This window comes from Engraulis encrasicolus, chromosome 20 (genome assembly GCF_034702125.1).
Source record: "Engraulis encrasicolus isolate BLACKSEA-1 chromosome 20, IST_EnEncr_1.0, whole genome shotgun sequence".
In the NCBI taxonomy this organism is placed as follows: Eukaryota; Metazoa; Chordata; class Actinopteri; order Clupeiformes; family Engraulidae; genus Engraulis; species Engraulis encrasicolus.
The window spans coordinates 13,717,753-13,732,752 of NC_085876.1; the positions used below are offsets into that span (position 1 = coordinate 13,717,753).

Here is a 15,000-nt window from a genome sequence, read left to right on the forward strand (position 1 = left end):
CCGTAAACTGCCCCCCCCCCTTCCCCAACCCCCCCATCAGTACTTAGCCACCTCCACTGTATTTTAATCTTGTCCGTTACTGATAACACTTGATGAATAGAGCAAAAAAAGGAAGAAAAAAAAAGAAATCGGCAACAGATTGCACTAGGGGGAGGAAACGGGTTCTTCCACACTCCTTCCGAGTCAGCAGCAGTAAGGTGGAACTCAAGACTCCATGTCAGGGCATGTCTGGTGACTTATTTTTTTCTCTCCTCTCTTCTTCGAGTGCTATTACAGTTCTCTGGTGTGAGTGAGTGAGGAGTTCAGCTTAATTGTTTTTTTTGTTTTTTTCCTGACGCACACACACAGTGTTCCTTCTTTCTGGTAGCGATCATGAATCATAAATGTTGCCTGGTATTTTTCTGCTGTAAAAAAGGAAGGCAATGAAGATGAGTTTTGGCAATGTCCTCAGATCGGCGCCATGTAGTTTGTGTGTCCCTTTACGCTATGAGAATGACTCCTCGCTCTTCTCTTCTCTTCTCTTCTCTTCTCTTCTCTTCTCTTCTCTTCTCTTCTCTTCTCTTCTCTTCTCTTCTCTTCTCTTCTCGTGCTTCTGCCTCTTTTCTCTTTCCCTCTCTTCAGTTCTAACTCCTTTCTCTTCTTGGTCCCTCTGTTCCTCTCCCTCTCCGCTCCTTTTCTGTGGTGCGCGTCTGTCTGTCACTCTGATTAGGGACGGCGAGGTCACTCCACAAAGGATGAGACTGAGGCGTTCACACGAGGAGAGGAGAGGGAAAAAAACCAACACAGGCGCCTGTTCTACGAGCTCCAGTGCAGGGTGAACGCCAGCAGAGCAAGAAATTAGAACCAGACACCAGAACACCCGAATCTGAAGATACTTTGACCTCATGGGAAGGATTACAAATAACACTTGTGTTGTCTGAGCTCAATTTGATTCATTTCTCAGAGTACAGAAGGATGACGACTATTAAAAAATAGTTCTGCTGTATGAAGGGGAGTGTGTGTGTGTGTGTGTGTGTGTGTGTGTGTGTGTGTGTGTGTGTGTGTGTGTGTGTGTGTGTGTGTGTGTGTGTGTTGGGGGGTATGGAATGAGGATGGGAGGACAGGGGCGAACATAAATTGAAAAGAATAGAAAAGGAGATGCTAGGTGTGTGTGTGTGCGTGCGTGCGTGCGTGCGTGTGTGTGTGTGTGTGTGTGTGTGTGTGTCTTTATTTGCAGCATCCACACTGTGGCGTTACTTTAGCACTGGTGTGCGAATGCCTGGGAAATGTCACCCACTGCCTTTGAGTATCTGCCAGCAGCCACTCATGAGCGAACAGAAGATGGCAAGTGGGAGAAGAGCGATGGGGGAGTAGGAACTGCTGCGTGACAACGTAGGAAGGGCCATGACACACACGCACACACCTCCAGAAGTCCCTCCACACACATCGGTGCCTACATGCTAAACGCTCTGAACAGTAATTGGCTTGGCCACTTGGCTTTCCCTCCAACTTCCACCTCCGACTCTGTGTTAAGTCACTCTCTGTATACCGCAAGTGTCTGTAAAAGTTTCTTCACTGTGATACCCAAGGTCTACTACCTTTGGTGAGAGACAATAATAAAAGTAACAAATGCACAGAGAGGTAAGTTAGGGGAAAGAGCACACTGAATCTCTGAGTAAAGGCAGCATGTAGGCTACACCCTAGTATTCTGTTTGCTTTGTGTTCACTGTTAGCAAAACCTTAAAAATGAAATCACATCTTAATGTGATGCTTTGTTCACCACACAGCAAACTTAATGCTAATGTAATGGATGAGTAAGACCTTGCAGTAGGACTAGGCTTACGATGTGGTCGTGTGGATGATGTGTGGTTGCTGTTCAACACAAGTGTAGGCTACTTCATTGTCGGACTCGGCCCTACCGTGGCTGATATGGTAGGGCACTCGTCTACTACGCAGTCGACTCGGGTCCGCAGCCTTTGCCGGCCCTTCCCCGTCTCTCTCCCCCAACTCCCTTCATGTTTCTGCTTCACTGTCCTGTCTGAGAAAAAACAATAAAGGCTTGTAAAGCCCCCAGAAAAGCCCCATACACTAACATACTGATATAGACGTACAGTACAGTACAATACAATAGGCCTACAATACAATACAATAGGCCACAACTACAACACACACACACACACACACACACACACACACACACACACACACACACACACACACACACACACACGTGTGCAATGTTGCAGGCCTGCGGCTGTGGATTCAAACGTAGTTTGGTAAATATAAAAGATAACTTTGCATGTCAGCCTCCATTTAGGTGACAACAATCTCTAGAAATTGTTGGCGAGTCCAATTTCTGCTTAGTTATTCATAATTGTTTTACAGTCTGGCACAAATACACAAACCTTGTTCTCTATGCTCTCTTGCCACTCAACTATTTTAAGTGCAACTTGTTTGTCAGTGGCTTAATTATCTTCTGACGCTCTGCGTCAGAGGTGACAATAATAAATCCTAAATACACTGATGAGTGAGATGGGCGCTTATGCTGTGTTGTGCTTGTATGTCCCTCAGTGTATCACTCAGCTCTTGTTATGAAGTCAGCACGCTCGTGGCGTTATACGGTATCCACAGCAACCCTGCGTGCGGCTCTGACGCCGTGACGCCAGCCAGGCAAATGGCGAGTAGGCGGGACCCATCTCCCCCTCCCTGCTCCGCGTGGGCGGCCCCGTGTGGTCGGGAGAACGAAACACGACACTCCTCTACAGAGAGAGGGGGGCTGACGGGGAGAGAGAGAGAGAGAACGAGCCTACGGAGTGAGTGGAAAAAGAAAAGTCTGTAAAAAGAGAGGGAGAAACTACCTCAGAGAGCGAGCTTTTTCCTGTTCGAGCGTGCCATGTTATGACTGTGGAAATGACGTCTGAGTGTTGAATATGCAACATTGTATCAAGACTAAACTGATTAACAGTTATAATTTACTTCGAATTCGTCGTTCGGATTTTTGTAGAATTCCTGTTCATCGGCACGTTGGACGCGGAATCGCTGGCCTCCAACTTTGCAGTAGTGAGATTGCTGCGAGCGAGGGGGAAAGTAATCGTCTCAAAGACTCGGAAAGAAACTAGAGAACGACTAGTTGAAAACAAACGGGGAGCTGTAGGGGGGCAGAATAACTCCAAGGACTGAACTGTGGACATCGATCGAACAACGAAACGGAGCGAGAGATCAGCCACGGGAGAAAAGTTTAAAGAGGAGTTTTGCGGTTCTCGCCGACACGAGAGGGAGGGTGGCCGACTTCACCCGAAAAATTTGTTCTCAGTGCAAGTCAGTGAACGAAGCACACTCAAAATGAAAACCCCGGGGGACACGGGTAAGTCAAACTACACGACCACAATTGTTCAGACTGTGAAAGACAGATTGTTCTCACTCTGCACGAGCGTTACAACGATTGTGATTGTTTTGGATGGTGTAACTTACATTTGACTGCTGGCTTATTAATGGTCACATATGTACCCCGAACGAAACGCATTTGTTGAACTCAGTTTTGTGAGCTTTTATGAGAGTGCATCTGTCAGATAAAGCTTGCGAACATTAAATGTATTTACAGATTAGTAAGTTTCGGGGGAAAGTAACGTTAACGAAGCTAACACATTTGCTAGCTTTAGCTTTCACTGGTTCTGGCATAGCCGATAGTAGAACTAGAGCTCTTCAGCTAATGTAGTCTGCCTGTGGACATCAGGACACCCGAGCCTTTCTTCGATATTTTCGTACATCTAAAATATGTGTTGATCATAGTAGACATTGGCCTGCCTTGACACAATAACGCAGTCTGATTAACTTTAGTTCGCCAACATAAATTGGGTAAATTGATCATCTAGCGAGGCTCCCTTGTACTAAAGCTGTTCCGCTCAAAGTTTGTTCCAACTCTTTGCAGTTAGCCAAATAGTTTTTGTTAAGTCATATAGCGCATGGAAACACATTTGGCGACGTATTGGATGCTTTTGATAATGCCTTTGCTGCGTTTTGATGTTAAGTAATTTGGATTACCCTTTAAAGTCTTGGGTATGGATGTAAAAGTGATAGTGTAGTTTCTCCTTACGAGTTCTATGGTTACAATAGATTCCACCATTTGCTTGTAGCCAAGTTGCTCTTGCCAGCCATTTGGTCGGCCATACTTAGCGGGCGCAGCTAGCTGCCTTGCTAATTAGTTAGCTACAACGTAAGAACGCCTTTGTGTGATTTGTTGACTATTCGTTATAAACAGTGACACTGAATAAAGTTATTTATGCGTATGTCATTTTTTTAATTTCAGTTTCTTGGAAGAGTGGGAAACAACTCAAAAAGTTAACGCTACCTTGTCAAGCTCTTGAGTTTTAGCAAAGTTAGGCCTCCAACCAAGTTGATCAGCTAGCCCACTTTACTTTGTTCGAGTTTGTCGGAGATGTGGACTGTTGAAACCCTCTATTATGTCTGTACACATTGAAATGCATTGTATTATAGTCCTTAACCATATACATATATACCGTGACAAAGTATTTGCTCTGTTACGTAGCAAAGAGAGATATCCTCCGCGCTCCTGCACTTCACAATCTGGTGCGTCCCGGGAAAGGACTTGGTAAATGCAGGGTAAGAAAGGAGTCAGAGTCTGAAGAAGACGTGTGAACGTCGAAACGTTAGTCTTGCCGCTTGCCCAATAAAACAAGTTCTTTTCTTCATCTGAAGATGCACCGGTGACTCCTTTCTTCCACTNTATTTGCTCTGTTACTTTTTAGTTGATGTCTTTATGTTTGTTCAACTCTTCCGGAAGTTCTTCCCGAGTTGCTTGAATTGACTTTTAATTCTGGAATGTCGCGACTACCAGCATTCCAGACGAATTTATGACCTGAAAGTTCCGCGAGGTCTTGTGTCGATGTTTAGGGAAACGAAATTGTCCATATAACTGTTTTGGCTACAGAAATGGGCTCCAGTGTTTTTGCTTAGAAAGTATACCACTATTTTAGTGGTTTAGTTTAGTGACTAATCTTGCCACGCGGTCCTTTCACTACCAAACTGCCGTTTTGCATTAGAAGTGTGCTAAGAGATCATCCTCCCCAGGCAATGAAGTCATGTTTGTATACATTGGACTGCAAGAGCTACTTGTTCCACAACCCCCACCTCTACCTCCAAGGACTTGCCTACAGCACAGCAGTCTTAAAGCTCTATATGGCCACGAGCAGTATCAACAAATGACTTAATAAGGGTTACAATGAATCATACAACCATCCACCGACTTTGAGCCTTTGGCCTGTAGAGGCCCATGTCTCGGGTTTGACATTTGTGGTCTGGTTTATCAGTAGGATTGCCAGCCGTGCAAACACATTTAACAAAGGGTGACTGGCCATTTAATTGCAATCTGTTGAAATGTTGAAATGAGGTATGGTCAGTCTCCTTTGTGTTCTTGTTTCCTGTTGCAGGGGCATTTTTTTCTCTTTCTCTCTCTCTCTCTCTCTCTCTCTCTCTCTCTCTCTCTCTCTCTCTCTCTCTCTCTCTCTCTCTCTCTCTCTCTCTCTCTCTCTCTCTCTCCATTGCCCTCTGTGAAGTCCCCCAGTGCTCATTCTGTGAGATCATAGCATGGTCAGACATTGTGCCAAAGGGAAGCGACAACACAAAAGGAGCTGGATGCTTCAATTCTATACCCACGTTGCATTTTCACCCCCAGGGACTCAAAAAGCAAAAAAAACACAGATTGTAATCCTTGTGCGTGCAGGAATCCAGAGTCTCCCACTTCCTCTCACGGTATCTGACGTTAGCACAGGACTGGTTTTGTAGCCTAAAGGTAAAATCTTCAGCCATGTGTGTTTGTTACAAGCCAGCCATTTTACCTGTTTCTCACATTACACAAGGATATTTTTTTCCTTTTGCCTCTTGCCAAATCCCTCAACAAGATCACAGTGTTGTGAACCGTCTTTGCTGACACAGCTCCAGGGCGGCTACAGTTCAGACGAAGCTCGCAAAACTTTCCCAGACAACGAGTTTGCACCAGGTTCTTCTCAGCGGATTGTTTTTTTCTGCGTGTGACCTTAAAACAAAAATTAAAACTAAACATAGCCAACATGATAAGGATTGGCCCATATAAAACCTAAGTGACAGCACATGGAGAGGTTTTTGTTCAATTGTGTGGGGGAAATTCAAGCAGCATGATGGGGGAACTATAAACTCCTAAAAAAGATGGCTAGTTCCTGCCATTTCCCCCTGCTTTACCACCTTTCTTTCAGTTTTTTTTTTTTTCTTTTTGTATCTGTCTGTACTCCCACCCACTCACCTCCACCTTCCACCAGCCTGTACGTTTGGGCCTGGGCTACTTTTTTCCACTCGCCTGCCTCCTGACTCATAAGGTAAACAGGCTGCCACATGTGAGGCGGCACATCTGGAACAGGGCACTCTGTTGTCCTTTCCAGCCTGGCGGCGTAGAGCGCTGCACTGCGGTGTGGTGTGGTGTGCTGTGGTGCTGGGAGCCAGTAGTGGCAGCAGCAGCAGCAGCAGCTAGAGCAACAGCAGCAGCAGCAGCGAGAGCTAGCCCCGCACGGGCAGGCCGCCAGTACAGCTTAGCAGCAGCAGACCGCGAAACGCCACCGGTGAGCCAGGGCGGGGGCCCTGCCGGCTGGCCTGCCGCGCCACTTTGTGTGTGTGTGTGTGTGTGTGTGTGTGTGTGTGTGTTTGAAAGGCCTCACCCACTGGTGTCTCCAGGTACTTTTTTAGTGAGGAGGAAGAAGGAGGGAATAAGGTTGTGTGTGTGTGTGTATCTTTGTGTGTGTGTGTGTGTGTGTGGCTGAGAGGCATACACACCTTTTTTTTCTGCGTTTGACATTTTCATTTTCTCGCATGGTGTGAGTTTGTGCTTCTGTTGGTGTGTGCAGGTGGGCCACTTTACCACTATAGTAGGAGATGGTAAAAAGGGTCTGTCAGACATGACATGCAAGCCGAGTGACCAAACATCAGGTGTGCCAATCCTAGTTTTCCATGTAGACAGAGAGAGGACTTCCTTTTGGAATAAGGACATTTGTGCCAGAAGTTCTCTCAAAGCCTCAACTTTTTTTTGTCTGGTTTCGTTCGCCAAGCTTCCTTGACCCATGTGGTGTGTAGAGCAGAGCATAGCCAGACTGGGCCTGGCTGTAGGACCGGTGCCCTGTCACTGTGCTTTTAAAAAAAAAACCCTCTTGGGCAAACAAAAGTTTGGGTGTTGCTGTGCCTATCACGCTCTTCTCACACTCACACCATCACAATCACGTCACACACCACACAAAATTGATTAATCAAGCGCAGCTCAAACAGTCATCAAGGCAAGGCAGCCTGTGTTGCACCACTTTTTTTTCTTCAAAGTCTGACTGAAGGCGTCTTTTGAAGGGACCCTTTTTTGTTTTTGAAAAGTATGGCCAACTGTGCACGGTCTAGCCTGTGTACTGGAGATTCTGTGCCGACCGAAATTTTCACATCTTCAACCGAAATGCGCTCCAAACCCGTGTAACTCGCATTATAGGCTAAGCGTAAACTAAGCCAAAGTAAACAAACGTAACCATAGTGTAGTAAAGTAGTATGTAGGGGTCGAGTCAATAGTTCAGACATGGACTTTTTCTGTGGTTACGCCGTCTTAGCAGCATTTGGTCTTGAACAAGAGATGGAACTATGCAATATTCATCAGTCCTTCTTAGCGGCAGTAAGAGTAGTGGAGTGGCTTTTTACACACACACGCACACACACACACACACACACACACACACACACACACACACACACACCGTTGATTTAATTGTCATGGTGTTGGGCCTACTCTGTTAGCGTTGAAGTATTACTTAAAAAGTTATTGCACCAACACACACACACAGAGCAGGTCTCTTTGTTGTTTTTGCTCACTATACCAGCAGCTGCTGCAGCACAGCAAAGGAGTTGTCCTCTCTGTGTTGTCCTGCTAAGAAACCCCTTAAAGACAGATCTGCCATTTTCCTCAGGTCAGGCCAGGGCTCACCTCTGGTCTTTTTTTGGGCTCTGGTGTTGAGCCGGCCTGTCACACTACTCACACAGACACAGGGCCCTGCTCCTGGCACGCACAACGTGTGTGTGTGTGTGTGTGTGTGTGTGTGTGTGTGTGTGTGTGTGTGTGTGTGTGTGTGCGTGTGCGTGTGCGTGTGCGTGTGCGTGTGCGTGTGCGTGTGCGTGTGCGTGTGCGTGTGCGCGTGCGTGTGCGTGTGCAAAGCAGACATGTGTCTGTCTGCTGTCTTTAGGCCACAGGTTCTGGTGGGAACCCTGAGGTTTTTCGTTGAGACTTTGTCTGTCAATGCTCGCCTTGGGTGTCTGTGGCTTTGGCTTTTCCTTTTAGTGTGTGTGTGTGCGCTCGTTTGCGAGGCGGTGTGCGTGCGTGTGTGCGTGTGTGTGTGTGTGTGTGTGTGTGTGTGTGTGTGTGTGGTCATGCTCTCGTAGTCTCATAGACCTCAGACATGTTTGACTTTGGGTGGGGTGTGCATGTCCCCCTCGAGAGTTGTTTGAGTAGAAGACATTAAATAGCGTGGAAAAGATGCAGTCATTTATGAACATCCTCAGCAACACGCACACACACACACACACACACACACACACACACACACACACACACACACACACACACACACACACACACTGGGTGTCATAAATTACATTTCAGATAAACTTTTTTTGTTGTTGTTGCTAAATGATTATAAACTAGTATTCACAACACTCTTCCCACAGTATTCACAACTATCGATTCATTTTTCTACTTTTTTTGACTACCTACCTACCTACCTACCTACCCAGCTATCCTCTTCGCCTTGTGTGTAGCCGGAGTAATGGGCTCATGCCGTTTCTGTTGTCAACACAGTCAGCCGGCTAATTATGCCCAAGAAGCTGGCTGGCTGGCTTGTTTGCTTGCTCCGTGAGTAGAGCAAAGAGAGCATGAGAGACAACAATCTAGAATGTGGTACTAATGAAAGCTGGATTTTATATAGGGTGTGTGCTACACGAACACACACACACACACACACGCACACAAATGCATGTTAGTGGGGAGAACACACACACACACACACACACAGTTTATTAAGGGATCCAGACCCCCCACATTCCAATTTAATGGCCGCTGTCTGTGTTGCATTACACATAGGCACAGAGGCGTAGGCAGACGATTGTTGCACACACTTTCCCAATTCTCTCTCTCCCTCTCTCTGTCAGTCGCTCTGTTTCTCCCTCTTTTTTTCCTCTCTTTCCTCCTCTCTGCCTTTCGTCTCTCTCTGTCTCCCTCACATTCTTCTCTCTCTCACTCTCTCTCTCTCTCTCTCTCAAACACACACACACACTCTCAATCTCTTTTCCTCTATCCCTCTTCGCCTCTTTCTTTCCCTCTCTATTTTCTGTTCTCTCTCTCTCTCTCTCTCTCTCTCTCTCTCTCTCTCTCTCTCTCTCTCTCTCTCTCTCTCTCTCTCGGGTTGCCATCTTTGTGGTGACGCCACCGTGACTCGCTCCCTCTTTATTTTTAATGCAGCCAATTTATTTTAGCAGGCGGATCTAGTGTTAACGCAGCAGGCCCTGGCCTCCCAAGCACACGCCGGGAGGAGAGAGACACTCAGCGCTCTCCTGGTGTGTGTGTCTGCGTGTGTCAGTCTACAGAGAGGTCATAATGCAGTGTGTGTGCGCGTGTACATGTGTGTCTTCATGTATATGCGTGCACATGTATGAAAGGATTGAACTTTTGTCTGTGTGTGTGTTTGAGAAAGGAGCGAGTTCAACAACTTGTGTGGAGTCTGTCTGAAGCTGAGCAGTTGAGCACATTTCGTGTGTGTGATGCTAGTGCTGTGTTTACGGCAAGTGTGTGTCTTGCTGCCGTCATGCCAGATCTCAGTCCTCACAAAAAAATGGAAACATGTTCCATCACAAATGCTGGAGTGTGTTGTGTTGCCTACGAGACTGAGTGAGCAGCAGCGATGAGTAGACTTGTCTTGTCTGGTCTGACTTTGCTCTGCAGCGCACTGGCAGAGCATGGGATGGACGACCACACCACACCACAGCATGGGGAGTTGGGGTTTTTGAAAGCAAAAGCCTGGTTAGCCCTTTGATTGACAGTTGGCAGGCCCTTTGCCGCTTCGCTCCCACGCTAGCACCCCCCACCCCTCCCCCTACGCATGTGTGTGTGTGTGTGTGTGCGCGCACATGCACACAGACACACACGCGCGCACACACACATTCCCTCTCTTTCTCTCAGGGCTTCTTGTTCTGGGTCCTTGGCTCTTATGGCAGAGCAGTGCTGAGAAGGCCCCTGATGCATCGTCTCTCTGGGAGATGGGTGCTCGTAAATCAGCGTTTGTGCATGTGTGTGTGAGCGAGAACACAAGTTATGTGAGCTTGCTTGGTGTTTTTGTGAGTGTGTGTTGGGTTTTTTCATTTGTTTTTGAGCGGGGGCGTCTCTTGTCCCGATCCCTTATCCCTCATCCTCCTCTGAAGACGCTGCTGTGGTGTGGTGGGCTTGTGGAGCATTAGCTAGACAAGGAGACTGCAGCAGCTCATACACAAACGCCCCACCACCATCACTACCACCACAGCTGGAGCCGTCAGGGTGACTAAAGAGAGAGAGAGTGTGTGTGTGTGTGTGTGTGTGTGTGTGTGTGTGTGTGTGTGTGTGTGTGTGTGTGTGTGTGTGTGTGTGTGTGTGTGTGTGTGTGTGTGTGTGTGTGTGTGTGTGTGTGTGTTAAAGACAGGCAGAGAGAGAGAGAGAGAGACCGAACGAACGTCTGGAGGAAAATGAAAGTGAGCGCAAGTCTGGTGCCCTAACCACAACACAGAAGTCGAAAAAGAACTTAGCCTGTCGGCTTTATTTCATTCGCACCCTCTCTCTCTATCTTTCTCTTTTTCATCTGTGTTCTCTTTCTCTCCTTTCTTTCTTTCTTTCTTTCTTTCTTTCTTTCTTTCTTTCTTTCTTTCTTTCTTTCTTTCTTTCCATTAGGGTTTGCCACCACCCCTTTCATGTGTTTAGCTATCAGTTTTTTCCTGACCCCCCCTGCTTAATCATTTCATTCTTCCACTCTATTTCCATCTCCTACTCTGTTTTCCTCTCTCTCTCTCTCTCTCTCTCTCTCTCTCTCTCTCTCTCTCTCTCTCTCTCTCTCTCTCTCTCTCTCTCTCTCTCTCTCTCTCTCTCTCTCTCTCTCTCTCTCTCTCTCTGCCCCGTGTCTGTCTCCAGTCTCGTCAACACTTAAAAGCAGAGAGTTTTTAATCAATCTGTGGCTCCAGCATTGACGTGGGCCTGTGGAGAAGTGGGTCTGATGGGAGAGATAGGGGAGGGGGGGAAACGCCAGATAGAGAACAAATGTAAACGAGTTGCGAACGACCCAGATCTAAACTGAATTGCTGAGCTGGGAAAGAGCAGCCCATGCCTCTACAGGACCACCTGTGGAGTGGTCTACACAGGATCTACACCAAGGCTGAGGAACCTTTTTCATTCGTAGGGCCACTTCACATTTTGTTATGTCTCCCAAGAGCCGTAGCTATAAACACAAAGCAGGATTTCCCCCTTCACCTAAGGCCTTGATTGAAGGAGGCCACCCTTGCAACAGACCACACCTTCAGTAGGTCCCATGAATATATATATATATATATGTATAATGGTATTGCAAATGTGATTTGTAAGATTGCTTTATTACAAAACATGTCATATTTCATGTGAAACTGCATAACATTCAATTTATATTGGGGCTGGATAAGATGGCCTTACGGGCCATAAACGGCCATTGGGCCATAGGTTCCCCATCCATGATCTACACACAGGCACACACCAGGATTTCTTGCAGAGGTCCTAACAGGCATTCCTGACTATCATACTTCCACATAGTTAAGCTTACCACCTAAGCACACCGACTGACTGACGCACACACGTCACACATGCAATTACAGCCTTCAGCAGAGCTCGCAAAGACACACAGACTGCACATGAACACAAACCTCCACTCAACCTTTTACCAAAAACACTATCCAGCAAATAGGCTGCGCTCGCACTGGGCGCCCACAGCCCAGACTAGCGTCTCTCTGCTGGCCTGAGGGCTGATGTGATGTGGGGGCCTGTCTGTGTGTGTGTGTGGTGGGGGGGAAGGGAAGCAATGCAGTAGCGCTGTCTGTCCACTCAACCCAACAACACCCCCACCCGTCCGCGCTCATAACCCCCCCCCCCCATCACACTCCCCCACCCCCACCCCCCTTAGCCCTCCAAGCCCTGACACAATCACCACCCACCGCTGAGAGGGTGACCCTCATTACCATCTCTCCCAATACAAGGGGTGTGGGGGAAGCCGTGACCATTATTGAATACCAATACCCGTCCCCCTCCCAGCAAAAAAAACCCCTAGTTGTTTCGTGAAATCAAACGCTGAATGGCTCCCCCATCTCTCTCGGGGGGATAAGGGGGCAGCGCGGTCTCTGTACTGTCAGTGATTCGCGGCCCATTATCACCACCACCACCACCGCTGGAGTGAAGAGCCACAGCATTAAGAGTTTGATGGCCACAAAAGAAGTACAACTTTGGGTTCTTAAGCTTCAAACACACTAGGAGCCCTCCCGAAAAGGGGGAAAAAGAAAAGGGGAAAACCAGGGGAAGCCATTTTACTAGGCGCAAAAAAGGGGAAAGCTGTTGGGGAAAGATTGTTGTTGGAACTTCTTCCAACAAGTTGCTTTCCTGAGCCGTATAAAAAGACTCGAGACTTTTTAAAGACCTAAGGTTTGAACTTTGCTTTAAAAAATGAATTTTTTTGTGACTAGTAGTTTTTGAGACACTATTGTGGCTTCAGAGGGCAAACTTACCAATGTGTAGAGTTTGGGAGTCCGAAATCCCCCTCCCCCGCTAACGAAACTCAAGTTTCATACCTCAGGCGGAACCGTGAAGCATAAGTGTGTTATTTACCATCACCTTCCCTCTTTTGGGAAGTCTTTGTGAAGAGATATGAGTGAGAGACTTAGACGGTTGGTGAGGGAGAGAGAGAGAGAGGCAAGTGTGCAAGTTAGCATGTAGGCAGGCAGGCAAGCGAGTAGGAAGTAGGTGAAAAGTTCATGTGAGCTGGACCCGTTTTAGCAGATAAGCCTGATCAAAGCCCCGGGTCCCGATAAGATATTAAGAGTTCAGCTGGCCGCAAGATAAGGCCGAGACGTCACCGTCACTTCCCCTGGCTTCGGCTGGACTTTTGCCTCTCTTCCAGGAAAGAGAGGTTTCCACCACCTGCGATTATCTGCTGTGAGCCAGAAGAGAAGCACGGCCATTTTAAACGCTCCATCTACACACACCACCTAGCTACCCTCCAGCTTAGCCCACCCCTGGAGAGAGGGTTTTCTTTGCTTTTCTTTTTTTAAAGAAAAGGTCGATTTTTAAAGCTTTTTGATCTGTTTTCACCCCTCCCCCCTCAAAAAAAAATATCGGCAAGATTCACCTCGCCGAATGTATGTGTTCAGTTTTATTCACCATTGCCACCGCTATGGTTAAAAAAATCCAAGTCTCTCTCCCTCTCTCTCCCTCTCTCTCTCTCCCCTCTACACCGCCGGTGCTGTGCACTGTTGCTCACCTGCATTCCCCTGGCCTTGGGGCAGGAAAACCCCCATGGGTGTGAGTGTGCAGAGGCCTGTGGGGGCCTGTTCACACGTTCAACATGCCTGTGGGGGCCTGATCCCCACCCCTCCCTCCCTCCCCTACTGCCTGCTTTACTTGGTAACTTCAGCGACCTGTTTGCAGTCTCTCCAAGGAAACAGCTAACTCCCTCTTCTCCCACTTGAGCTCCTCCGAGATCCCACTGTCTCACACACACATACACACGCTAACACTAACACTCCTTGTTTTGGTTTTATTACCTCCGCTAAGGAGGTTATGTTCACGATCCGGATCGAGGAATTTTTTTAAAGATTGTTCACCATTGCGAGGATAGGGCGAATTTTGACATTCCAGTTTCTAACTCCACAAAGAGAAGGGAGAAAGACATGGAAAATAGGATGGCACATAGTCAAATATTCCATCAAACATCTTCCTTGGCATTTCTAATTTTAAGGGTCTCCATCGTTTTTCCTCCTTCTTCTCATGATTCCCCCTTCCCCCTTTTCCTCAAAACAACAGCATAGGAATCGGTCATGGCTGATTGCCTCAGGTGAATGGAATCTGTAGAATCTGCCATGCAGTCAGTCAGACCCCTGGAAGACAAACACGAGGAATTCTTGGCTGATTGGCCCTCGTTTTGGTGTTTGCTTAACATTCTCAGTGTGTGGTGGTGGGTGGTGTGTGTCACCCCGTGGAAGAGCTCTTGTTTCTCAGAGGTTGAGCCTTCTCCTGGGGACTCCTGGTCGTAAGCAAGGGACGTGGGGTTTGGTAAAGGTGGGTCCTCTTGCAGTCTGAGCCTGACCGTGAGGAGGACCTACACCTGTGTGGCAAGGAGGCAGGAGATGGAGAAAGGAGAGAAGGTCTGAGAGGAAACAATACAGAGGTCAGCACTGTTTAAAGAAACACACCCAAAGCATGTATTTTTTATTTTATTAGCATAATAATTTTGGACGTGTTGACGTTCACCATAGAGCAACAGTTCTCCCACTCTTTTAAGAAGAAAAGGTCTGCCACTGTCTGCCTCTTTCTCAGGAGCCCACCTCCAGAGGCACTCCTTGTGTAGACCTAGGGACTTGATTGGTACTTGGTAGGGCTAGCCTAGCTACGGCTTCTCCGTCGCCTCGTAGATCCCTCTCTCTGGAGGCTGGAGAGGAGACGTTGGAGAAGAAGAGAAGGTCTGCCATCTTGGCCTGGTTGACCTCAGAAGGCCTCGTTCACCTCCCTCCGTCCCTTCACCCCTCCGTTCCTCGCTCCTTCCAGTGCATCTATCCCTCCCTTGCTCTCTCCAGCCCTCCATTCCTTGTTCTTCTCTTCATCCCTCGCTCCCTGGCTCTCCAGCCGGCTGCAGCAGTACTACAGGGGGTTTGGCTGGCCACCCAGAGCGCCGTGCCTCCGTCTCCGTCTCGGGCTCGCTGGCCGTC

At 47.7% G+C, this 15,000-nt stretch overlaps 1 protein-coding gene and 1 long non-coding RNA gene across 6 annotated transcripts in view; one reads left to right on the top strand and one right to left on the bottom strand.

The window, feature by feature from the left end:
* Positions 1–8,575, bottom strand: part of LOC134436313 (uncharacterized) — a 24,932-nt gene extending 16,357 nt beyond the window's left edge. Inside the window, exons 1-2 of one of the 3 annotated variants that reach the window (XR_010032185.1) lie at positions 4,739–8,575; positions 1,899–2,017 (exon numbers count right to left, since the gene is read on the bottom strand). This is a non-coding gene — a long non-coding RNA (uncharacterized LOC134436313). Of the gene's footprint in view, positions 1–1,898; positions 2,018–4,020; positions 4,516–4,738 lie in introns of those variants that run through there. The other 2 variants (XR_010032186.1, XR_010032187.1) reach the window with 2 other exon arrangements.
* The window catches only part of erf (Ets2 repressor factor), a 40,701-nt gene continuing 28,410 nt past the window's right edge, over positions 2,710–15,000 (top strand). For 2 of the 3 annotated variants that reach the window (XM_063185460.1, XM_063185462.1), the window contains exon 1: positions 2,710–3,343. In XM_063185460.1, coding sequence (XP_063041530.1) covers positions 3,322–3,343 — 22 coding nt within the window. In that variant the 5' untranslated portion in view covers positions 2,710–3,321. The remainder of the gene's footprint in view (positions 3,344–15,000) is intronic. The other variant, XM_063185461.1, reaches the window with a different exon arrangement.